The sequence below is a fragment of the Macaca nemestrina genome, chromosome 17 (assembly GCF_043159975.1).
Source record: "Macaca nemestrina isolate mMacNem1 chromosome 17, mMacNem.hap1, whole genome shotgun sequence".
Lineage (NCBI taxonomy): Eukaryota > Metazoa > Chordata > Mammalia > Primates > Cercopithecidae > Macaca > Macaca nemestrina.
In genome coordinates, this window is record NC_092141.1 from 15,443,391 (window position 1) to 15,470,083 (window position 26,693).

General features: G+C 45.4%; 1 protein-coding gene across 2 annotated transcripts in view; it reads right to left on the reverse strand.

Moving 5' to 3' along the window:
• The window catches only part of LOC105473520 (peripheral myelin protein 22), a 35,691-nt gene extending 9,593 nt beyond the window's left edge, over nt 1–26,098 (reverse strand). Inside the window, exons 1-4 of one of the 2 annotated variants that reach the window (XM_011727341.2) lie at nt 25,925–26,098; nt 21,425–21,536; nt 19,841–19,940; nt 810–950 (exon numbers count right to left, since the gene is read on the reverse strand). In XM_011727341.2, coding sequence (XP_011725643.1) covers nt 810–950; nt 19,841–19,940; nt 21,425–21,502 — 319 coding nt within the window. In that variant the 5' untranslated portion in view covers nt 21,503–21,536; nt 25,925–26,098. Of the gene's footprint in view, nt 1–809; nt 951–19,840; nt 19,941–21,424; nt 21,537–23,209; nt 23,360–25,924 lie in introns of those variants that run through there. The other variant, XM_011727340.3, reaches the window with a different exon arrangement.
• Between the last annotated feature and the right edge of the window lie 595 nt (nt 26,099–26,693).

Genomic DNA, 26,693 nt, shown 5'->3' on the forward strand with positions numbered 1-26,693 from the left:
TCCGTCAACAGTAAGTCAACAGACAGACATATAAGAGCTAATGGAGCAAGATGCTAGGCAGAATCCAGAAAAAAGTTGGAAGATGTCACCCTGTGTAATAGAAGTTTCTAGGTTCTGCACACCGTGCATATTTAAAACGTATTTAATGAGGGAAATTGAAGACAGTTTGGGGAGGAGATTAAGGAGACCTCTCATGTGTTTTCATGTGTTGTCATGGCCCCATGTTTGGAAATGACAATATGTAACACAAGAACACCAAAATGAAGATATCAGAGGATGACAACAGTCAATCAAAGCCCAGTGGAATCTAGGAACTGGAAGCAAGGAAGGTGAGAATGTCAGTGTGACTTCATCACTACCTACTGGTAGAAGACACATACCTGATAACAACTTTGCCAGTTCTTAGCCATTTTCCGGAGGCATAATGTAATCTACAGGAAACAGCTCTCGAGCCTGACCTTTGCACTATGGATAGCCTCAGTATTCACCTCTGATTATGTGTCCAGATTGCCGTTTCATTCTTGGTGATACGCCTGGCTTGGGTGGGGACCTTCCTTTCAGATCCTCTAAGTTCTCTTTCATATGCATCTCATTCCAGGGAAAAGAAGAGAGTTCTAAGTCCCAAGTTCTAAGACACATATACATAAACACCCACACATACAAGCACCCACACTCGCTTTATGGAAAGCATCCAATGGGGAGACTCATGAACATCAGCCATTCTGAGGCCACATCCTTCTACTAAACTAATCATTCCACAGACTTGGATAGGCCCCGCTTCCACACGGACTTTACCATCCACAACTTACCAGCAAGGATTTGGAAGATTCCAGTGATGTAAAACCTGCCCCCCTTGGTGAGGGTGAAGAGTTGGCAGAAGAACAGGAACAGAGACAGAACGCTGAAGATGATCGACAGGATCATCGTGGCCTGGACAGACTGCAGCCATTCTGGGGAAAAGAGACACTTGGTTAGGAGAGCTGGCCACGGCTGGAGGAGGGCTCTGCCTCGAGGTGCAGGGCCTGAGGGGCAGTGACTGCTGACAGCACAGTCCTCACAGGCAGCAGAAGCAGAAGCCCTTTTCCCTTAGCAGAACTCAATTTACTTTCACAATCTAAAAAGTCTTTCTTTATTTCAGTTTCTATTGGAGGAAAAAATATATACATACATATATATGTACCAATATATACATATACACACACATATGTACTGATATGTACACGTTACATATTTATATACCTATATGTACAAATATGCACATATATGTATGTGTTTATATATGTGTGTACATACACGTATACAAATACATGACACACATATATATAAAACACATATGAACATTTAGGGAAGGGCTGTAAAAAAATGTCTATAGTTCCACCACTAGGAGTTAAAGTCATTTTAAAATATATTGAATTTCCTTCCAGTGTTGGTGCAAATGTGTTATTTGTGTACATGTGTCTGTGTTAAAGAGGGCCTGAGCCCTGCCTACTGCCTTCCCTCTTCTTGCCCTCAGGGGTCTTTGAAGAGCTTATCGGAACTTCTGCATTCCAAGAAAAATAGTTTAAAACCACTGTTCAAATTATCTGCATTCCCCAAGGAGAGGTAAAGATCATGGGAATGGCTGTTAGAGCGCAAACTAATTTTTTAGAAGAATGGAAGAAAATACTGATAAAGAAAGGTATGCTCTCCATAGGTATGGAAATCCATTTGCCTGGGAAACCTGTATTTTTTTTTTTTTTTTTTTTTTTTTTGGAAACTCTGATCATGGCCATTAGCCTCAGCGCAGAGCGGTGTGTGATCACAAACCACCAGACGGGATGAAGGCTTACAATTCCTTATCTCTGTTGAACCCCAAATCTCCAAGCTTCCAACTGAAATTCAGGCAAGAAGACAGTGCCTCCTATGATTTCTTCAGTTCACCATCTGCTGCAAATTCATGTCATTTCAGGGAGGAAAGAAGAAGCAACCTGAGTTCCACACTGTAGAGGGAAGCCCAGGGTAAAAAGCTGCATTTGGCCTCTGTCTTGTCTTCCAAGTGCCACAGAATGCTGGGGGCAGGCACCGCTCTCATGGAGGAAGAGCAACTGGGGAAGCTGCAGCATTTAATCCTTTCAGCTCAGTAACTGCCATATGTAATGTCTTCAAAAGCATACCTCAATGCTTCAACCAGTACTCACGGTTCTGAAATCTGGATGGTTTATAATTAAAAACTGAGTAAGATAAACTTGTTTTGAGTTGTAAGCAGCTCAAGGCAGAATTTTAAGGGTGCCAATTAGGTTAACTGTTACTAGAGTTTGACATAAGATGTTTCCAAGGCACAGACAGGAAATATTTTAGAGTTGGAAGAAACCTGAGAGATCGACTAGTCCAGCTCCTTTGCATTGAAAGAGAATTCCAGAGGTCTTTTCATGAGCCCAAATGACACAGCCAAAAATCTGAGAGGCCTTTGATTCTAGTCTAGTACTCTTCACATTCAAGCACAACATATGCTTCTTTTATTTTTTCAATTTCTTTGTCAATTAAAGTAAGAAAATAATGGCTAATGGGGTTGTAAGCCATTCTGATGTCACTCTTACATAACCTTAATTAAATGTTGGTCTTTATCCAGCATAGCGGCTCTTCTGGAGGAGCACTTTGCAATAAAGATAATGTTCCCATAATATTATTTGCTTAAAATAAAAAAAATTATCTAGCACTTTGGTAGATGCAGCTGGAATTACAAAGAAATCTGAGACTCAAATCTGAAACTAAAACAAATAAAGGGACTCACTTTGGCTGGGAAATGTCCTTCCATGCGCATGCTCATGAGGAGTATGGCTGGTAGAGACAATATCTTAGCTTTCCTTCTCCAGTCCTGAGATACTGTCTTGACCCTTATCCCCGCACCCCTGTCACTTTCAGCAGGAACTACTACGAGACCTCACATATACAGAAAACTTAAAATCTTTCTATGTTAAATCTATATAAACAGAAGGTGTCTAATATTTAATAATATAACCTAAACACTTCTTGAAACGTCTTTCAACAGTAACTTGAATTTTAGTCCCAACCCCATTACAACTGAGCTGTTTGCCATAAGTTGTTTCTCAAATCAAATCAGAGTTAGAGGATCAAGGACATTTTTATTCAATGAGCATTTGGCGAATACCTACTGTTTGGAGCCAAGCCCTCTGGTTGACTCTGATGATCCAGAGATGAAGAAGATGGTTTTCAACCATAAGCACAATAAATAAAACACATGCGTTAAGATAGTAAGTATATCATCAACCACATTACATGTGAATGGGTTCAAGGCACTCATAAGATATGAAATTTTATCTTTAAGACATTTTGGGAGGCTGAGGCGGGTGGAACACTTGAGGCTAGGAGTTCAAGACCAGCCTGGCCAACATGCCAAAACCCCATCTCTACAAAAAATACAAAAAAACTGGCCAGGTGTGGTGGTGGGCACCTGTAGTCCCAGCTGCTCGGGAGGTTGAGACAGGGAATCGCCTGAACTCAGGAGGTGGAGGTTGTAGTTAGCCAAGATCACACCACTGCACTCCAGCCTGGGCACAGAGAGAGACTCTGTCTAAAAAAGAAAAAAAGGGTCTTGTAGCTATATTCTAATATAATAGAGACACCTAACACAAGCAACGGTCAAAAACAAAAAAGATTTTGAAAAGAAGCTTCAGGCAAATATTAACAAAAAAGAAAGAAGATAAATTAATAATAAAAAATAGAATTTATGTTGAAAGGATGAAAGTGACCAGAGAGTTGTTCGGTTGTTTCATAGAGGAAAGATTTGGTTTATTTGATATTTACTTCTGGTTTACATGATCTATGACTGAAGAAAATAAATGTTTATGCATATAATAACATGGCCTGGAAAAGTAAAAACCAAAAAATAATCCAAATATGAGAAGAAATTGTTAAAACCACAATGACAGTAGAAGACTTTAGCTTCCTTCCTCAAACTAGATGTCAAGTAGACCAAAAATAAGAAAGAATATAGATTATATAAGAGGGTTAACAAATTTGGTCTAATAAATGTATCGAAAACTTGTGTCTATATAGCAAAAGACACACATTTTCTATACAGCAAAACCATAAGTTATTTTCAAACACACATGGGACAGCTTTTCAAACTGATTTTAAGGCAACAAAGAATATCGCAATAAATACCAAAGCAGAAATGTTATAGGCTCAACACATAACTAAAGGCAAACCGAAATTAGACATTAAAAACAAACTAGCCAAAATAAATTTGGAAATTTAAAAACAGGGCTCCAGATAATTCCTCGGATTAAAAAAAATCAAGATGAAAAGTAAAAATTTCTTCACCAAGGAATTATATTGAGAGCCACATGGCACACCTGTGGGTTGTAGCCAAAGCAGTTCTCAGAGGACACTGTATACACTTCTAAGCATTTGCTAGAAAAATCCTTAAAAAGAGTGAACTAAACTTTCAACTCAAGAAGCTAGAAAATAAAACAACGAAATAAGTCCAAAATTAATTGACTTAATATGGATAAAAGCACAGACTAATGAGACAGAAAAAAATATTAAAATACTTTTAATAAAAATGTCTGGTTCAATGAACAATGACAGATAAGAAAAATTTTGAAGTAAACACAACAGCAACTAAAAACCAAAACGAACAAAAAGAAAGTCAGAAAAACAAATAAAACCAGTGAGTCAAGATATCACCTACCAGATTTAAAACATATATGTATATTTTGCTTATTATAGTATATGGTATAAATTAAATATACAGTTAATAATTATATACCTTATAATATATAATTATAGAACATATCATAGAACTATGATCTATAATTATATAATATAGATCATATATGTTCAAGTGCTTACAATTATATAATACATAATTATAATTAATAAAATGTATTTTATTTATAGACACACATATGATGTTGTGTATTGTATACCAAATTTACATGTATGCTTCTAAAGTCTTAATTCTGTCCCATTCTTTTATTTTTCTTTCATGATTAATACCATATTTTTGAATTGCTAAAACTTTATAATACAAATAAAAGCTTCGTATGTCTAAAAATATATATAAATATCATATAAAATATATAGTTTATAAATAAAATATATAATTATCTATCATAGTTCTATATGTTCTATAATTATATATTCTAAAGTATATAATTATCGTATATTTAATTAATTTATTTTTATTTTTATTTTTATTTTTTTTGAGACGTTGTCTCGCTCTGTCTCCTAGGCTGGGGTGCAGTGGCGCGTTCTCGGCTCACTGCAGCCTCCACCCGCTGGATTCAAGCAATTCTCCTACCTCAGCCTCCAGAGTAGCAGGGACTACAGGCACCCGCCACCACTGTCCGGCTAATTTTTTTTTTTAATGGAATCTCGATTTTGTCACCCAGGCTGGAGTGCAATGGCGCTATCTCAGCTCACTGCAACCTCCGCCTCCTGGGTTCAAGCGATTCTCCTACCTCAGCCTCCTGAGTAGCTGGGAGCACAGGCGCGCACCACCATGCCCGGCTAATTTTTGTATTTTTAGTAGAGATGGGGTTTCACCATGTTGGCCACGCTGGTCTCGAACTCCTGACCTCAGGTGATCCACCCGCCTTGGCCTCCCAAAGTGCTGGGATTACAGGCGTGAGCCACCGCGCCCAGCTTGTATATTTAATTTATACCATATACTATAATAAGCAAAATACAACAGACAATACATAGTGTTGGCTATTCATTTGGTAAAACATAAAATTAAATCTCTAGTTCACATCATTAACAAAATTAAACTACAGAGAGAACAAAGAGAAAACAGCTAAGTATAAAATTTAAGAGCCATATGATTAGCAAAGGAGAAATATGAACAGCCAATAAACATTGTAAAAGGTACTCAACCTCACTAGCAATCAGGGAAATGCAAGTGAAACCTATGAGGAAGGTGATACCAATTTTCATCCAGCAAATAGGCAAAATTCAAAATAAATGGATAATATCAGCAGAACAAATAAGTGACAGCTACCTGCATACACCATTCATAGGAATAATATTATTATTATTATTATTATTGTAATCCTTTTGTGATCAGCCGTTTTGTGGCAGAATAGATTAGGTTGATAAAAAAGTAATTGTAGTTTTTGCCATTAAAAGTAATTTAAAAATTGTAACACCTCCAGCATAATGACACAACAATATATATATTCAAGTGCTTATCTACTATATCCTGGAAAAACATTGAACATATACTCAGAGAAAAATAAATAAGGACATTCATTGTAGCATTTCTATGAGGGAAAATAAATTATGGTATATCCTTACAATGAAATATTTTGCAGTAGTTAAAAAAATCATGAGTTAGAAAATGAAGAGTCTTTGAAAGATCTTCAAGACAATGAAAAGAGTAAGGTGCATACACAACATGTCATCGTTATGAAAACAAACACCAAAAAACTATATAATTGCATGTAGACATCCACAGGCATGCAAATATTCGTAGAGAAAGAGCCAAAGTTGTGTCATATTGATGTCAGTGGGTTCCCCCAGGAACTACTGTTGCAATGAATAAGAGTTTGGTCAAGAAGGCCTTTCAGTAGAGAATATTTTCATGTATTATAATACTTGTACTACTTAAATAATGAAAACCAATTTAAAAGATTGCATAGGTAAAAAAGATGCAGCAGTCTATTGACTTATTAAGAGTTAGGATTCCAAAACTCAAAGGGCTACTGGAATTCTGGGCAAGACTGGGCTTCCACACGCCCAGGAAAAGAACAGGGGCTTTTCCTATCCTCCAATAGCATTGATCAAAAGCTACACAGTGACAGCGAGAAAAAAAAAAAAAACAGAGCCCAGCCCAGAAGAAAGCAACAAAAGGCTGGAGCAAGATTCAAGAGCTCTCGTTGTTATTCAAAGGGAAGCCCACAGGACCCTGAGGACATTTCTAAGCTCAGATGATGCTGCTCCCCAGTCAGAACCATTCATCAGAACTGGAATAGACAGATAACCAGTGCAGTAAGAGACAGCAGATACCACACACTCCGAAAATGACAGGGCTTTGATCCTGTCCAAGGATAGGGTCCCGTGTGAGCAAGTGCAAAGCCTGACTCTCTTCAGCATTTGCGTGCTCCGATTAGGACAGTCCAGGCAGGGCTGGGCTCTGTTGCCAATTTCTTCTGACCACCTGTCTAACTTGCCGCATACATTTTTTTGGCCTTGAATTCTGCTTCACTAACTTGAGGCACTAATATATTTTACTGGGTTGTCATAATCATCAAACAAAAGAGTTGTCATTGAAGCTCTGTTAAAGGATAGTGCAAATAACTCCACCTAAAAGGCTGATGTGAGAAACAGGGTAAACAAGCACTTACAGGCTGTTATTGAGCGGCCAGGTTCTGGAGCATTTCTATCTGGGTCACACCAAGCAGTATGAAAATGGGAGCTACAATGTTCACACAAGCCAGGTTATTAGCACATCGGCCAGAACTCCAAAAAGTGTTTTGATACAACTTTGGCATCAATTCATATCTACTCTCCAGCATAAAGGTGCTACAGAATCAGAGAGCAAATATCTGCACAGACAGCAAACTATCTATAAAGAATCAGAGAGCAAATACTTTAGGCTTTGCAAGTCATACGGTCTTCTTAGCAACTACTCAACTCTGCCTTCGTAGCACAAAATCAGCCATAGCCACAGACAAGATGTAAATGAGTGGGTGTGGCCCATTCCTCCAATAGCCATATATCCAATAAAATCTTATTTACAGAAGCAGGTTGGATTCGACATGCAAGCTATTACTTGCCACACTCTGCTACAGCAAAACAAGTCAGATGTACAGAAAATAATTATTCGAGTTCAGAGAAATATAATGCAAGGAAAAATGCTGTCAATTACAAACCTGTTTTATTTAGATCAAACCTCGTGTGACACCAACATCCCAAGTGGCTAAACTACAGGTTAACACAAGCCCCAGTGTGGCGATACTCTTCCCCACCCCCCACCCATACTTGCAATTTGTATGCAATAAATAGTAGAGGTTATGTTGAGTACCTGCTGTCCTCCAGGCCACACTCAGTTCCTGGTGCAAAGTGGAGGCCTGGTAAATATTCGTGGAGTTCCCATTGGCAGTTTTAAGCTAATATCCAGCCTTGGTGCTGAGCACTGAATTAAAAACTAAAGCTCTGGCCAGGCGCGGTGGCTCACACCTGTAATCCCAGCACTTTGGGAGGCCGAGGCGGGCGGATCACGAGGTCAGGAGATTGAGACCATCCTGGCCAATGTGGTGAAACCCCGTCTCTACTAAAAATACAAAAATCAGCTGGGTGTGGTGGCACGTGCCTGTAGTCCCAGCTATTTGGGAGGCTAGGGCAGGAGAATCACTTGAACCTTGGAGGCGGAGATTGCAGTGAGCCGAGATCATGCCACTGCACTCCAACCTGGAAACAGAGCAAGGCTCTGTCTCAAAAAAAAAAGTTCTTTGCAGGCCTCCTGTTCTGAGAGTGTCCGGTACAAGAGCTGCTGACAGCTTTCTGACATGGGCTGTGGCAGCACCCAGACCCAGCTCCCCCCCCAGATAGTGGGAAGCTCGAGTTGCACAACAATCAAGGCTCATTTCAAGGTCAGATTCCTGCTGTAGGAGCAGCTGAGCAATGAAGGAAATACATCAGCCCCCTCAGCTGTATTCTTAGCCCAGGGCCTACAACCCAGTGAGTTAAGGACTCAGAAAGTATGAAGCACTTTTCAATGTAACAGGTCATGTGCATCTTTCATTACCAGCATGGCACCAACCCTGCCCCATATCAAGTCCCACTCTGGGCAATTCATAAAACCGTTCTGAGTCAAGAGAATAGGTTTTTTGAAAGTGAAAGGAAGGACAGTTGCAAAAGAGTCAGAAGAGACCTTAGAGAGGCCAAGAGAGAAAAAGCCATGCAAGGGTGAATCACAGAGGCAGAGTTATTAATACTTCCCATTTGCATAGCGCTAGACTGTTTTCAAAACACATGACCCCAAGACCAGGACTCCCACGCCCAAACCTCCCAGCCCACAACCATCACACAGATCGCCATTTTCCTTATTTCTCAGTATGAATGTCATTCCAGAAATAGCTGAGTCTCTGAAAGGCCCCCATCCTAAACAATGTGGCCTTTGCCCATATGCTTCGCCCACCCGCTTAAGCATGCCCAGAGCCCAGCGTGGGTCTTGCCCCCTGGGCTTCAACTTCTCCCCCCAGCTGGTGGCTTTGAAATGGGGCTGGCCGGTCAGGCTAACTTTGCCCATGATTCATGCAGAAAGCAAAACAGATGGAGACAACTGCGTGCCAGCGTGGAGCTCACAAAGGCGATGAAGGCTACATGGGCGGCTCTTTCAACAGGTATTTCTAGGGGCGTTTTAGTTAGAGCAAAGCCTGTGTCTGGCCACTAGTGGGCACAAACTGCTCAGTAAGTGGAAGGAATCTTCGTGTCAAGGCATTCCCACTAAAGCTGATACAGTTGTTCAATGACCTGCATTCCTAATTAAGAGGCTTTGTGGCAGGCACAGAGCTAGTTTGTCCGACTCTAGTTTTGCACTTTGGCATCCATATTCTCGTTCTGCTAGTGAGTTCTTAGACTTCTAAAGGGAATAACATGCAGCCACTGAGGTACCTGAGGTTGCTGGATAATAGTAAGCTGTTTGAGGCTTTTTTATACCCTTGTTGGAAAATTCTAGAAACAGGGAAACAGAGTAGGCTTTGTTTCTCTAAGAATTGCTCTTGGAAGACTTACTCCACCAGATACAAAAGAAAAAGGAGGCGCGTGGGTTGCATGATCAAGGATATCAATCTCCCTCCTTGGTAATTCACAATGTACCATGAATGATCAAAGCCTGCTTAACTTTCAAAACTTAGTGTCTTTCAAACTGATTTATCAGGAAACTTTTTTTTTTTCTGTTTTTTAAAAGAACAGCTCACTTAAAAACACTGAGTTTGGCCACAGAAAATGACGAGAAAGGCAGTTGCAATTGCAGTCAGGAACTGCATCAGTGGAGAATGAACAGGGAATAATTGGTTTAGTTTTAAGATCGTTAGGTTTAGGAGGAATTCTCCCTATAGAAATAATAGAGTTCTCCTCCTTCTTTCCCCCAAAGTATGAAAAAAGACCATGCATGATGGAAATTAAGAGCTAGAACAACAGAACTGCTCCCCTCCCCCAGCGACAGTAAACCAGTGCCCATCTGCAAGCACAAAACCCATCCCTGCTCCCTCTGCCTACTGAAATTCTACCCCATTGCCAAGGCCCAGCTCAGAGGCCACCTCCTTTTAGGATCCCTCGATGCAACAATTACATCCTGAACGTGAACAGAGGCTCCGGGACCCATGCAATGTGCAGGTCGTACCTCAACTTCAGGTCCTACCTCAATGCCCACTCTGCTTTTAGGAAACCAGGGTACCTGCCCCAGATTACCTAATTCGTTAGAGGCAGACCCGGTGCAGAAAAACAAGGAATCCCTGATGCCCACACTACTAGTTTTTCCACTACAACACACTGGAGTGCAGAGAAGTCAATGATATGTTTGAAATCTAATGAATTAAATGATTCTACCACCATTCTTCAGACTTAGAATCCACACAAACTAGAGAGGGAGGAAGGAGAATGGTGTGGCAAAGAGAGAGGGGCTCCCCTTATTCTCTGCTCATCAGTCTGCCAAGCCAAACCACTGACCAAACTACAGACGGGCAAGTAGAGGCCTTGCTTCTGCAGCTGGGACTCCAGTGGAATCCCCAGCACCAGAGAAGCCACTGAAAGAAGGAAGGAGGTATCACCACCGGAGAAGAGAAAGAAAAACTGCAATCGTCAACTGTTTGAAGAGTCATCATGTAGAGGAGAGACCGGGGTCACCCTGCGGTCATTGTCCAGGAGGCATTATGGGGATTTAAACTCTTTAAGGACGAGCCAAGCAACTTGATAAAACCCAAGTCCAGCACATCAGGCATGAATGAAGGCAACCAGAAGTGACTGGACAAAAGAGGGGCAGTGTTGGGTTTAACGAAGTAATTTCTTAAGTGACAATATCTCCTGGCATTCCTCCCTCATCACTGGCTGTTCATCCCCACTTTCCTTCCTGTACCCTCATTAACCCCTGGCATGCTCAAGACTTAGCTCTGTTCTCCTTTTCTGTCTTCTGCTCTCAACTCCTCCCCAAATAACTATATTCGGCACCATGACATTGAATACCCTTCGGTATAGAGGAATGACTCTGGACTTTGAATTTCCAGCCCAGACCTCTTCCCTGAGCTAAAGACTTCTAAATTGAAGTGCTTTGCTGATCTCTCTGATGATCAAAATGTAAATCCTGATTTCTACCCCTTGCCCCAAATCTTCTGTTCCTCCTCCAGTCTCCCCATCTCAGTCCAAGATCCAGTTACACACCAGTTGCTCAAGCCCAAAACCTAGAGTCATCTAGAATCATTCTTCCCTAACTTCCTACATCTAACCCATCAGCAAACCCTTTCATGAGACCTGTTTTCTTCTCTACTTCCCCTCCCTAGCTAAGCCACCAGCTACCTCCTAGAGTTCTTGTAAGGATTAAATGCATTGCTCTTCAAAGAATGCCTGGCACTTACGTGAGCTGTTTGTATTCTCAACATCATCGTCATTGTCATCTCAGTGTCATCATCATGTCCAGTCTGGACTATGACCACAAACTCCTCACTGGTCCCCAGTTTCTACTCTTGTCTCCCCAGAATTCATTCTCAACAGCCAGAATGAGCTTACAAAACACAAATCAAATCATGACACTCTTCTGCTTAAAACCCTTCAATGATGTCCCAACTGTCCTTCTCAGTACCACAGCCTGTGAGGCCCCAGCGATCCTGCTCTCATCCCTCTCTCCCGCATTCCCCACCCTCTTTTCTTCAGCTAACTCAGGGCCTTGGCTCTTCCCTTTATCTCCTGGAATTTTCTTCCCATGGTTCTTCCTATAACTGGTCCCTCCCTGTCTTTTAAATCTCAGACCACATCACTATGGAAGGAAGAGGCCTTCCCTGAGCAGCTCATTCCTCCAGTGATGACTTTCCATTGGATCACCCTATTTGTTTCCTGCAGAGCACGTTCCACTACCCATAGTGATGCATTTATTGTGTATTGCCTGTTTCCTCCAGCTCCTTGTGAGCTGCACAATGGCAGGGACCTGCTCTTTCTTGTTCATCTCTGTGCACCCCATTTCTAGAATAGTGGCCAGTATGTAGGACAGGCTCAGTAGAGTTGAATAACAAATGAATGGATCTCACTATTAGCTCGTCAAAAATAAAAGAGGCTCTCTTGAAGGTAGTGAGTGTCCTATCAGCGGTAGGATGAACATGTGGAGGGCATATTGCAGACAGGTCTGCAGCTCAATGGGACAGGGAGGAGGGATGGGCCAGATGACTCCAGGTCCCTGCCAGTGTTGGGGGCCACACGTGTGTGGATGACTGCACAGTCAGAAGGCTTCATCCCAGACAGCCTTCTCTCGGGCACCAAAGATCAACATCCACAACCTCAGGCTGCACCATGGCCAATCCCTGCTCCTGAAATGCAAGGCATGTTTTCTTGGTGCTGGTGAAATCTTGGGGATACAACCGAAGTTTTTTTAAAGCAAAGACTAGAGTTTCCAGGTCATATGGTTCAGACACAGGTTCAAACAAACATTTAATACTAATTCCTGGGTATTGGCATTAGAGAAACTCTAAGGGTTGAAATCTTGGCCTGTTGACAGCACATTCCATCCTCTGTACCTCCTTTGCACCACTAGGGCCTCAGCATCTCATAAGAGCATGTACAATCCAGAGCCATTACTTGGGTAGAGATTACGGGTTGACTCAGGGAGCCACAAAGGTTGTAAAATGTAAAACATGGGCCCGTAAATGCAGAAGGTCTCCTGTGTTTTCTAAAATCTGGCCAACAGCTGGGCCACAGACAAGGAAATTGTCTGGTGTCCTTGCCAAAATGACAGTGTCACCAAATTGATAAATAAGTCTGGGATCATTCTGAAGACAGAGATGATAGGAGCCCACCAAGGACTCATGTTGGGGGCTGCTGAGACTGGCAAGATTTAGTTTCTCTAATTTTCAACCTAAGGCACTGATCTAATGCCGCACACAACCTATTAATAGTCACGAGTTTGCTGTTTCTGCTGTTGCTGCTGTTTAACAGAAAAGAAGAGTAGTAAGTGGTCATCTTTTCAGTGCCTGGTGCTGGTCCAGCCCACATACTGTGGCAGAGGAGACCCACCTGTTGTCACTGGGAAATGAGGGGCTGCAAGTACTGCCCTTAGACAATGGAGGTGGCCAAGGATGTTTGGGGACAGATTGGAGGACAGCTCAATAATTCCCTTATGCTTTGGTGTTGAGCACTGGCCTCCTCTTTAAAAACAAAAGTGATTCAAAAAGGGACACACTTTTTGTGCCTAACACCTCAGCATGAAAAAGTTTCTCAACTACCTTTTCTTCTGAGACAAGAGAGGACTTTGTGAGCAGGGACAGGGCCTGAGAGACAGATTTTACCAAAGACAAACTCTGCCTGGGTCCTGCCTCATCACTGAAGCTGACGAAGACCAGCCAGGGGCCAGGGCAAGCCAGAACTGTGCCCTTCCAGCTCCTGGGCTCCCACGTCGCCTGTGGCTTAATTCCAGTATTCTGACCCATCCTGCTGCATATCAGGTCCACACGAATTAAATAAAGAGCAGGGGAACGCTTGTGAGAACTTGGACTTGATATTTGGATCTTGGAGACTTAAAAACGAAAAGCACTGGCTCATTCAACAGCAGGGCAAATATTTTGCCTGAATCCTCTGGGTCAGTAGATTTTCAACTCGCCCATAGGGTCTTGGGGAGGAGGCTTGGCACACCCCTCCCCCTCACCAGAGCCTTCCAGACTGTATGAGTCTGCAAACTAAAGCTCCAGGAACTGGCCTCATTCAAAGCTAACCCATGGACCCTGCCTGCCATGCCTCTCTTAATTAAGGCAAAGCCAACCTACTTGTTACTCAAAACCAGTTTTCTAGCATAAAATGTTCACAGTTATTTTCTGATTGTGAAAATAAAAGATCTCAATAAGGAAGACAGGTAAGGCAGCAAAAGAAAAGAAAACAGTCAAAGTGATAAGAATCCTGTCACCCAAAATAATCACTGAAAATATAACCGATGCATTTCTACCTTGTACAATTTCTGATATATTCTGCCTTATGGAGGCTTCGGGACTATCACTCCAACTTGGAATCCAGCAGACCACTGAGAAACCCATGGAGACAGCAGGTCTAAGGAAACCACAAAGATTAGAAATGCATGCATATGCACCCAGCTCCTCCCTAGTGTGGGTGGGGGGCACACACACTTTGAGATGGTCTGTGATTCTACTTACCCCTCACTCTCTGTTCCCACTATTCTGCCCTGCCCTCTGTCCCTCAACTAACAACCTCCTTCCCCGCCCAGAGATCTTGCACTTGATGGTCCTTCTGTACAGAACCTTCCCCAGATGTTCATATGGCTGGCTCCTGGCCACCCTCAAGTGGTCACTCCTCAAGGAGACCTCCCTTCACCTACTGCAATCCCACTTTATCCCATTAACCTGTCTTACATAGTTCTTACCATTACCCCCCCCCCAAATTCTCCATGTTTATTGACTGGTTTGTCCAGTAAAACATAAGCTATTGTTCACTCTTGTAACCTTAGTACCTACGGTAGTCTCTGGTACACGATAGTTGTTCAAGAAATAGTCTCGCATGAAAGATCAGAAGAGAAATGAAGAGGCTCCCGAAGTGGGAAGGTCATGTTTCAGGAAGTGAGAAAATGCTGAAATTCCAAGATGAGGGGAAGAGAGATAGGTGAGACTTAACAGGAGCAGGAGTGGATCGTTCAGGTAGATTTCGATGGGCCTCGTTAAAGATTTTCCTCTGAAGATTAAGACCAATGAAGGGCCTCTGAAAGGTTTCCAAATGAGGAGTGATATAATTAGGTTTGTGGTTTTTTAAATATCAGCCTGGATTCCGTATGAAAAATGAGTCACAGAGGAGCAAGAAAGGGTGCAGGCAAACTAGTTAGGAGGCTGCCCTGGCGCCTCTGACAAATGAGGAAGCAGTGTGACCACAGGTGGGCAACAGGCGTTGGAACCACGGGGTGGCCTGAGGGACCCGTGACAATGCTGAGAAGAGAAAGAAGGAAACACGTCAAGGCAGACCCTAGATATTTGGCTTGCCAGCTGGTGAAGCAGCATTCACTAAAATACTAGAAAGTGACAAAGGGGTGGATTTGGCAGAGGAGATAAGGACTCTTTCTCTGGCCTAGTGGCTTGGGGGTCTCTCTTCGATATCCCAAGGGAAGTGGCCAGGAGATAGCTGGATAAACAGGTCTGGGATTCAGAAGAGAGGTCTGGACTGGAGGAAAATAGAGATTCGAGAGACGTCATTAAATAATAATAAGACGGCTGGGCGTGGTGGCTCACGCCTGTAATCCCAGCACTTTGGGAGGCTGAGGCTGGCGGATCACCTGAGGTCGGGAGTTCATGACCAGCCTGATCAACATGGAGAAAGCTCGTCTCTACTAAAAATACAAAAAATTAGCCAAGTGTGGTGGTGCATGCCTGTAATCCCAGCTACTCGGGAGGATGAGACAGGAGAATTGCTTGAACCCGGGAGGCGGAGGTTGCAGTGAGCCAAGATTGTGCCACTGAACTCCAGCCTGGACAACAAAAGCGAAACTCTGTCTCAGTAATAATAGTAAAACTTCATTTGTACCTGGAGAGGTGGTAGAAATAGAGAGAAGCCTCGACAGATCCTAAAGTTTCTGAGAAGAGTCCATATGAGAATGGTGGGGTGCTGACAGAACCCAGGATGAAGCAGAGATGGACTCTTTGAAGAATGCTGAAATAACCGGGACTTACGGAACTGTAGAGGGCGCAACTGAGCTATTGCAAAAGAGTATGATTGGGTATGGGAGGGGATGGTCAAACCCTCAAGGGAAGTATTCCACACCAGGCTTACAGAGAAGTACTTGCTGTCAAGTTTCTGTGATTTGAGAAGCCATGTTTCCCCCAAGGCCGAATGACTATATTTCTCGCCTTCTCTTAGAAATAGGTGTAGGTGTGACCGTGTTACATTTCATTAAAAGAAAAGGGGATTCATTCTTCCCCACCTCCTTTCTCCACCCTACTGCTTGAATCATGGATGTGACGGCTGGAGCTCTAGCAGCCTTTTGTTTCCTCAAGATGACAACCAAACCCAAGAGATGGTTATGAAATGAGCTAGCAAGTATCTGCATCTCTGACAATTTCATGGAACCTCCATACCTCTCTCAGGCTACCTACTTCCAGACTTCTTTGAAAAGAGAGAAAGATAAATGATCATATTTAAGCCCCTATCATTTGAAGATGTTCTCTTATACACAGTCAACCCTAATCCTAACCAGAACACTAGCCAACTGGTCTACCCCATCCCCTGCCTTGCTCTACCCTTACCTTAGGTCATGTCATTGCTCTAACAGGGAATATTCTCTTCCCCCTTGCCTGTACTGACTTAAATCCTGCCCATCCTTTGGAGGATGGATCAAATTCTACCTCCCACCAGAGATTTCCCTTCTACTTCCTCCCTGAATTCGGGCACTGTCTGCCTGCCTCCCTTTGGGCATCTGGCCTGCTCTGCCTTCCAGGAGAGTGATTCACCCTTCCATAGTTATCTCCTGACTCCTTGACCAGGCTCGGGACCATCAAGGCAAGGCCCATGCTTTCCAGATCCTCGTATTCCCTGGGCTGGAAAGGAACTGGATACAAGATCATAATGAATATCCCCACACTAAGCCTCTCTCACCTCTGCCTACACGAGGCAGATAAGGAGGGGATGCCAGAAAGTATATAAACACATTTAGAAAAACGAGAAGGCAGGCAGAGTCAAAGTCAGTTAAAAATCTAAAACTATTTCTAATATCAAGATGTCGTTTGGGGGCAAGATCTGGTATATCTCTTTCAAACTATACAACCTAGATGTTAGACTGCCTCATGGCACGATGCCAGGAGGCCTCATTCATATAGAAAACAACATAAATGGCAACCGCCAGAGAGAGGTGCAGTGTCGTGGTCGTGCACCAGAAAAAGGAGTCCTTTCAGAAAAAAATACCAAGCCACATGGCACAGTGGCTCACGCCTGTAATCCCAGCACTTTGAGAGGCGAGGTGGGCGGATCACCTGAGGTCAGGAGTTCGAGACCAGCCTGCCCAACATGGTGAAACCCCTCTCTACTAAAAATACAAAAATTAGCCAGGCATGTTGGTGGGCACCTATAATCCCAGCTACTCAGGAGGCTGAGGCAGGAAAATCGCTTGAACCCAGGAGGCGGAGGTTGTAGTGAGCCGAGATCATACCACTACATATTTTTTCACACTTGCAACATATTCTTCACAAATCGATGTCAATAATGAGTTACTTTTGATTACTTAACAAGCATTTTTTTTCAAACATACTTTCTAAGAGAAATACAGACACGGTAAATGGTTTGCAACGAGCATAGTTCATTTGTAAAGGCAGTATAATGTTTTAAAAATTACACACCTTTTTCAGCTTATTGTTTGCTGCCACAATTGTTAAACTCAATCGAAGAGGCCCCCGAGGATTCGACACTTAAGGCTGAAGTCGTAGCAAGTGCTGCCACATTGGGGAAGAGAGCGGCAGAGATAACCGCCACTGGGGAAGTGTAAACGGAAATTTCAAATTTAGATTAAGCCTGAGTGGAGTGGAAACAAACCCAGCGTGTTCAGGGACAGCGTCCAGATGTTTTCAAAATGCCCTGATTGTGGGAGCTGAGAAGGGAGATGTGGAGAACAGACACTCTGGGGTGCTCTCAGAAAGCAATGAGACAGATTTGAAACCCACCCTAAGGAGGCATTGTAAATGAACCCAAGAACAGGAGCTTGGCACAGAAGGAACAAGTTGAGAGATAAGAAGTTTCCTGATTAAAATAACCCTAGTGCCTCTGAGATCTGCTTCTAGCACCAACTGACAGCTATTTCCAACCGCAGGAGACACCAAATGCAAGTCAGTAACAGGCTACAGGTCAATATCGCTTTCTTTCCTGCAGATGGTTTAAACACAACTTAGCAACTCCTCTGCCACCTCGTTTCTGCTGAAGCTCAGCCGGGTTTTAACACACCTGCCAAAACTGCCCCCTTCCGGGCCCAAGAGTCCAGGATTCCGTGCCAAGTCGTGTGGCCAGATGCCACTTGGGGATGGCGCCTGTGAGCACCAAAGCCTGCCCTTTTCGGGCTGAGTCACTACTTGTAACCACCAGGTGTCAGTAGTGAGGATGGAGACTCCTCTCCACAGTGCTCAGGGAAGTTTAGCCAGACCCTGAAGGGGGAGAAACCAGATGCTGTGGCTTTGGGGACAAGCAGTGCTATGGTCACATTCTCAGGCACTCGTGAGTATTTCATTTACTCAGTTGCCAACTCGCCATGCAAACCCACCATGTAATTTCTGGGATGGCTTTAATTCAACGTCTTTCACATACTCAGAGACAAGATTAAGCACTGTTCTCACTTCAATAGGACTGGGATCTTTCCTCCGTTCCCTCCCCAATCCAGAAGGTAAAAACATAAAGCAGGGTTTTCCACTCCTTGCTTATCTTCTCTGTATAAATTACCAAATGAGTATTTTAGCAGTTTCTATTTGTACTGTGGTTCAAGGAATTTGGTTAATAATGCTTCAGCTTGGGACATGCTCAGGTATTACTAGGTACAGAGCCGTAAGAGGGAAAGTCTAGCAAAGAAATTGGATTATGCAAAGCCAGGACCAAAGGCCACTTCACTGCCTGTTTTATTGAACTGGATCTAAATTGGTTTCTCTCATCTGGTGTAGCATCTTGAACATATATACTGGATCTATGAGTAGCTGCAGCAACATTTAAAGTTGTATTTCTGTGGCCTTTTAAACCCAGGATGTTAGGAAAGCTCTGCTATATCTATAGGTCCTTCCAGCCTGAGGACACATCTTTTGGAACAAAAGATCATGTGCATCCAGGTCCACGGGCTTTTAACACCAATCGCTGTGGCCTACCCAGTCACCAAAACAGCTCATCCTGTTTACCTCCGCCTGTCTGCATCCAAACACGCAGGGCTCCTGGCTGGGCATTCCTTTCCCTCTGGGTGCTTAGGGTATCTAGTTGGTGCTTCTGCTGCCAACTATCCCTTAATTTGACCCTCATGAAGCCTGGCTTCCACATCTCTCAAGCAAAGATGCTGAGGACAGAGGAGAAATACAATCTTCTGGATTAAGGACTCCAAGGCTTAGCTTAGGGTTTTGCAAACGGCTTCAAGTCCCCATCTTGCAACAAGGAAATATTCAAAGGTTTTGATGCTAGGTGGCATCAGTGAGGTCCAAGACCTGGCAAGGCAGTCAGTCTTGTGTCCATATGACTGATGGTGCAGTGAGGCAGTCCTCCTGTCACTGCAGTAGAAAGGGGCAGGACATTTCTGAATAGGCACAGCCACCAAACCAAAGATACACATTTGATCCAACGTCCCAAGGGGGTCTGCCTAAGGCTTAGCTATCATACCACCTTTACAGCTCCCATGTCGACATTTTTTTTTTTTTTTAAATCACAAAAAGCATTATCCTAAGTGATCAGGAGGGCGCTAAGGGCATGTCTCTAGATAGAGTGAACCATAATCATGCCCAGGATCTCAGCTTCCCCAGTGAGATCACCACCCCTCCCATTTGCCTTGGACTCATGGCTTCCCGTCACATCCCAACCCACTCCAGCAACAGCATTCTGGCTTGTGTCTTCCAATAAGCGTTTCCAGCTCTGGACTGAGAAATGTGTTACAGGCATCCGAGGACAAGCTCGTGGAGCACAAAACCAGCCTCACCGTTTGGTGATGATGAGAAACAGTGGTGGACATTTCCTGAGGAAGAGGTGCTACAGTTCTGCCAGAGATCAGTTGCATGTCCATTCCCCACGATCCATTGCTAGAGAGAATCAGAAAGATATCCTGAGTCAGGGAGGGAGTGAGGAGTGAAGGAAAAGGGGAAGGAGAAAGGCCCAGGGATGGCGAAAAGCACCCTGATGCACCTAGCTACCCCGCCCACCCCTGCATGGTAACAGCCAACGTTTTATGACTTAAAAGCACGTTGTAAATGGAAAAGTTCTCCATGCACACGGAAACGATTATGTGCAGAGATGTTTACTATAGTAGAAGGAGCCATGAACTCAACCTGAGACACCTGCATTCAAGCCTTCTCTCCTCCCAGCATCTCTGGGGATCATTCCCCAAGCCCCTCTCTCTGAGTCTAGTTCCTTGTATATAGCTCCTATCAATCTGATGTTATCATCACCAGGCACCATGGAGATACTGTGAAGATGCTTGTAAATGTTAAACCAAGTCACAAATCCCCAACATAATTATCTCTCACAGAGACTACAAAATCATGCTGACAGGCCGGGCACAGTGGCTCACGCCTGTAATCCCAGCACTTTGGGAGGCAGAGGCGGGCGGATCATGAGGTCAGGAGTTCGAGACCAGCCTGGCCAACATAGTGAAACCCCGTCTCTACTAAAAATAAAAAAATAAAAATAAAAATGAGCCAGGTGTGGTGGCAGGCACCTGTAATCCCAGCTACTCAGGAGGCTGAGGCAGGAGAATCGCTTGAACCCGGAAGGCAGAGGTTGCACTGAGCTGAGATCACGCCATTGCACTCCAGCCTGGGCGACAGTGAGAGACTCCGTCTCAAAAAAAAAAAAAGAAAAAAAAAGAAAAGAAAAATAAAAAAAAAAAAGAAAAAGAAAATCAGGCTTACAATGTGCCTTAAATTAAGAAGTGAAAGCCACCATAGGAAAACTGCCTGAATGTCTGCTCATCTTCATCGCCAAGAAAATAACTTTAAGATCTCATGGGCTGGACAGTTTTGTAACATAAGTTACTCTGATGGCCTGTTTCTATCAGTGGAAGCTTTACTAACTAGGCGTTGTGTTCATGCCGTAAAGGCGACATGGGACCAGTGAACTCTTTTCCAGAAAAGCCCATTTTAACTTTCCAATTTCAAGTCCTAAAAGGTTGTTTTATAAATTAATTCACCCATCTGACTACGGTTTGGATTAAAAAAAATCCATAAATACCCCTCTTCTTCAATGAGGCTGCATCAAGGAAAAAAAAAAAAGTTAAACAATCTTATCAAATGAAGGTCGGGGCCCCTAGATCTGCTGTGAAGTTATTTGGCTTAAATAGAGACCTGCGCACCTAACCCAGCCCAGCGCTCGCTTCGTTCCTATCACTGAATCTGCTCTCGTTTTCTCAAAGCAACTGGAAGGGGGCAGATTGCCAGAAACTTCCCTGGGACGTCTGAGACTTCCAACTGTCTGCAAATAACACAGTCCTGAACCAGAAGGAGCAAGGGCTGGGAACCCAGATAGGGAAGAGCGGGCCGCGCAGGGAGCCTCCCAGCCAGGCACTCACGCTGACGATCGTGGAGACGAACAGCAGCACCAGCACCGCGACGTGGAGGACGATGATACCCAGCAACAGGAGGAGCATTCTGGCGGCAAGTTCTGCTCAGCGGAGTTTCTGCCTGTGGGGAGAGCGCTGGGCGTGAGGCCGAACGCACTGGGCCGAACGAGGGAGGCGCGCGCAGAGGGAGGGTCCGGCGCACTAGCGGGAGGCCCGGCCTGGCCCAGCGCCCGCAGCCCGCCCGCCCGCGCGGGTCAGGAGCCTTCGCGCCGCCTGCCGCCGAGAGGGGGCAGCAGCCTCCTACAGGACCAGCGCCCAGCGTCCAGCGCCCAGCCGGACCCGCCTGCAACGGAACATCTTTGCTTTTAGAAACAAAACAAGCGGTTCGCACGTCTAAAAACACCCAGGGAATAGAGGGGTTTCCAGAAAATATGACCAGAGGCCACTGCACGCTTCCACCCACCCCGAGCGCCTCCCGGAGACCGCCCTGTAAGGGGAGAGGTCCCGTTCTCCGAGACCCCAGTTCAGACTGTGAATTCGCCTACGGGGTGGAGGTAGGGGTGAGGGGAGTAGGCGCCCAGATTTCCGTGATAGACCTGGAGATACCCGTGACATGCGCTGGGAGAGACAGCAGCGAGGAGGCTGGTTTCCCAGACCCCAGTGCTCTCCGCATTCCGTTGGTCTCCAAGTTTCCACCCAATTCTGCCAGCGTAGAGGAACCGTCCTGGCCCCAGCTCAGCCTCGCGCAGACTCTGGCGGCTCCGGAGAGGCGGTGCAGAGCCAGAGGAGTGTGGAAAGGAAAAATGGCTCGGGAGGGTTGCCCGGACCCTGCGCTTCCCGTCCACCGCGCGCTTCCCCAGGCGCGCCCAACTGAGACTCCTGGGGGCAGGGGGCATTCTGCTCCTGCGCTAGACCCGCATGCTCGCCTAGGGGTCCAGTCTGCACCCCAGGCACTCAAAGCCAGGACACGGACCCCATCAAGACTGAGCTCCGGTCTGGGCGCGGTGGGACAGGAGCCCAGGAGCCTGGACCGAAGGGAGTAGATGTCCAGCGGTTGGGAGAGAGAGACAGAGTAAAAGGCCGAGTCCGATAATTTCAGCCGGTCAGAGCTGGCAGGCCATCTATCCCAAGTAATGCGGTCCTCGCCCCTCATTTTAGACTTTGGGGGCACCGAAGGCTGGGATGACTTGTTAGAGGACATGCATGGCTGTGGAAGATCTGACTGAGACTCTGGGGACCATTTCAGGCAGAGTCTTCGGCCAGGGAAACAACGTTTCAATAACCCAGTTTGGAAAGTACCCAATCTCAGGCCCCTCCGTTTCTCTCCACAAGCATCACATTCAAAGACACTGGAATGCGCTGGAAGAAATAAACAAGGATTTCTGATGACTCCCAGAGGGTTTGAATTAAACAGATGGCATGAGGCTGGGAACTGGGGAGCCACAAGAGTCCAGCACTCTCGGGATGTCCGCCACAGGGGCTGTTTTGCCACTGTGTCCCGGAGTCAACGCCTCTTCAGCAAGGCGAAAACTGAGACGCCCTTATCCTCTATCCAGACACCAGCACCATCACCCTTGCCCTGTAAGGTCTTACAGACCATAAAGGCTCCCCTCGTTGTATTACTCCAAGCCCCATTGGAAGGGAACAGGACACACAAGGGACCCTGTGCCCCTAAACAGAAGCTCCAGGGAGCTGGCCAAAGCCCCGCGCCTGCTCTGCGCCTTCTGACACCCTCACTGGAAGATGCCCACATTTCTCCTCCATCTCCTTCACTGTCCCCACCAAATCACTTACAGCCCAAAGGAACAGCTGTCCCGATCCTCAGGGTGGCCTCAAGTACAAACTCGGGTGCGTTGGCTCCGCTGCCGGCGCGGTCAAAGCTGCGCTGCGGGGCTGCGCGCGCGCGAAGCAAGGGGGCAGTGGGAGGCTCCCGGCGTTCCCCTTTAACGGGAACAACGCCCTGTTTGCGTCGCTGCAGTAGGGTGTGTCCCTGGGTCAGCGTGTGCGGGAGGGCGGGACTCAGGGAGGAGAGAGGGCAGGAGAGAGGGAGGGCAGGAGACAGTTAACTTGGCCTTAAATGCGCCTCAGGGAAAAGTTGGTCTCTGCAAAATCGCGGCGACTTTTACTCGAAACCAGAGGCGGCCGAGCTTTCTCACCTCCCACCTCCCTCCTCCCCCGGCCCCGTGGAGATCATGGAAACCTAGTGTTGACCGAGAAACTGGCTCCTCAGCCCACCCTGGGAAGACTCAGCCAAATGTAGCTCAGCGGATGCCCAAGGATGGGCTTCGGGGCGCGCCGACGCCGACCGCGCCCGCGCGGGGCTGAGGTTGGATTCCACTCCCATTAACAGAGGGCAGCGGGCGCTTGAGCGCTGAAGGAAGTCCCTCTCTTCTCGGATCCTGGAGCCCCTGCCCTGTCCTGGCGTCTTAGCCGGGCACACCTGCACCTCGTCTGTCCCCGCTATTACTGTCTGCACCTACCAAGCATGCCGGCTTCCTAGGATTGGCAGGGATTGATCTAGCGGGCTCTGCTTGAGTGCGAATTAGGGAAAGAAAAGTCCGGCGACTACCGGATAGCGTGGTCTGGGATTGGGCTCCTCCTAGCCTGGGCAAAACCGGACTACCACCGAATAAGCTCAGGCAAAGTGTTCCTGCAGCAGTCGGGCTTGGCTGTCAGCCTTGGCTGGCGTCCTGGCCATGGGGTTTAGGGGGCGGGTGCGAGGTGGCCATTTGAGGTGGGGTTGGAGCAGCCAAGGAAATCAGCTGATTCATAGCCTCCTAACGTGACCCGCCCAGCGTTACAGGGAGAGAGGCTAGCCCTTCAGTCTCCGCTTGGCAGAGGCGCGCCCAACTGAGACTCCCGTGCGCAGGCCAGCCTTGATGCACAGGACGGGGAGCAGGAATGTGGATGTTAAAGGTCTTTGCCTGAAAATGCAGCAGTTCACACGCGCGCGCGCGCGCGCGCACACACACACACACACACACACACACTTCCCTACCTCTAGTGTACTGTGTCATAGAAGCTCATCCCTCTCAATGATTCAAATAATTCTATATTAATTTACAATTTGAAAGGAGCTGCTACTTTAGCTAATTGTATATTCTTACTGTAAGTAAAAATAAATTTGAAAAAGTCTTCAAACGGTGATCTTTTTAAAACTCTCATGTTATCAGATTAAAATGAAGTGTACTTGTAAATTGTATTTACAGTTCCCATTACACGCCAGGCACTTTGCCTGGACTTTTGTATGCATGGTCTGTGAGAGGCAGTGGTTAGGCATTCTGTCTCTGGGCTCCAACAAACCTAATCACCTTGCTTACTTTTGTTGTGAGTTTGGACAATTTCTGAAGTTCAGTGAGCTTCAGTTTTCTCAGATGCAAAAGGAACTAGTAATGCCTGCTTTAAAGGTTTATGGTGATGATTGAAGGAGACAATATGTACAAAGCAGTTAACATCGTGTCTGCAACATAATAAGGGCCCAGTGCCCAAATTGCCACCACTATTGTTATATCACATTTAACTCTCACATCAACTCTTCAGGGAAGACCTGACCACCTCTGCATGAAAGTAGCTTGTAACTCTGATAGGTAGGTCGATCGATCGATCGATAGACAGGTAGATCGATAGATTGATAGATATTTATAAATGAAAGTGCATAGGCAAGTAGAAAAAAAATGTCTAAAGACCTGGAAGTGTTTTCTTTCCTCCATGGGTCATTTTATAGGTTAGATTTGCTCTAGAAATTATTACTTTGTTTTATGCTGTTTGGACATTTATTTATTTAACCAACATTTTTGTGATTACTACATACTCAGGACAGTTCTAAGTAAGCACTTTACAAATATTAGCAAATCTAACTCAGGATTTTCTTTCCCTTCCTTTGTGATTTTCAAATAAACTTTTTAATAAAGTCTAATACACATACAAAAAAAGTGTACATATTGGGTGTTACTTCCTTTCTTTTGAACCCAATAGTTTAATCAATAACCACCCAGGTTACAGCGACACCATACGCTGCCAGACAGGTAAACCCAACCCATCTGTCCCTCACTGCCTCTGGTCTCCTGCCTGGCTCTCAATGGTGGGAGAGGAAATGCTACTCAGTGCCTGCTGACCAGGCTTGCCACACCCAGAGCCCGGCTGGTCAAGGCTCTGCCACAGGTGGCAGCTTCTCCCTAACCTGCTTACCAAGGCCGCCTGCCGGGTGTGTGTGAACAGCTATTTTCCATGGGGGAAGAAGCATCTAGATTCCTTTCTTCCTTTCAATCTGGATGCATTAGGGTTTCTAGATGCTCTCAGATGGCCCCCCACCTCCCCAGCCAGAGTGTATATCCACCTCTTAACCAAGGATATAAAAAACCCCCTGAATGTCCAGTCAATTCCAACACAAATGCACCATCTCTCCTGCAATCCTTTTCATTTGCAGCTTGCAGGGGGTGGGGAATTAGGCAATTCTTGTAAAGCATAGGCATGCATCACCCAGAGGCACAGGTTGCCAATAAAACTCACCCAGCCAAACAGCGTAACCCCTTCTTCCAAGCGGATTTCTTTGCAGTCAAATGCAAGGGATGCTAAGGCAAGGCCCTCCCCACAGGACAGCCAGAGACCCGCAGTCGACAGACTAAGCCTGCAGCTTCCAACCAGGCTCCCTGAGATGTTCCCTGGTGGTGCTCCCTGTAACTGAAGCCAGACCAGGCATCTTTCCAGTTTATTCAGGGGCTGGTCCAATGCTGGGATATGTCATGGTGGCCTGAGAGGTTCTCAGCCTCTATTATTTAAAGAGACAGTGTCCAACTTTGTGTGCTTTCCAGAATACAGTAATCCCAAGAGGCCCTGCAGGGCATGGAGAAACTGGAATCAGAAGGGAGAAGAGCTTTGAGTATGCCTGAAGTCTGTGATGCCAAGGCTGTTCTCTCTGGAAGTGCCAACCTGTGTAATACCCAAGAGGCCCCACTGGCTCCCCTCCCCTCCCAGTGAATTTTGCAGAGATTAAATATACTGTGTGAAGGATCTGTGTCTACAGTGTTACGTATGTGCAGGTAAGTTTTATTTTAAATAAACATCATTTTAAGGGGCCCAAACATTGCACAGCTAATCTCTCACAGCATCACAGCAGTGAGCCAAATGTCTCAGGAGTCACCAAATCAAGCCTGCTTTGCTCCAATCCCTGGTTGGAAAGACTCTCTGTTGCCTGCTCTGTCTGCCTAGACCCCATCGCAAACGATCACATGTGTTGTACATTAGAATAAAACTTAGGGAAATGGGTTCTTCCGACTCT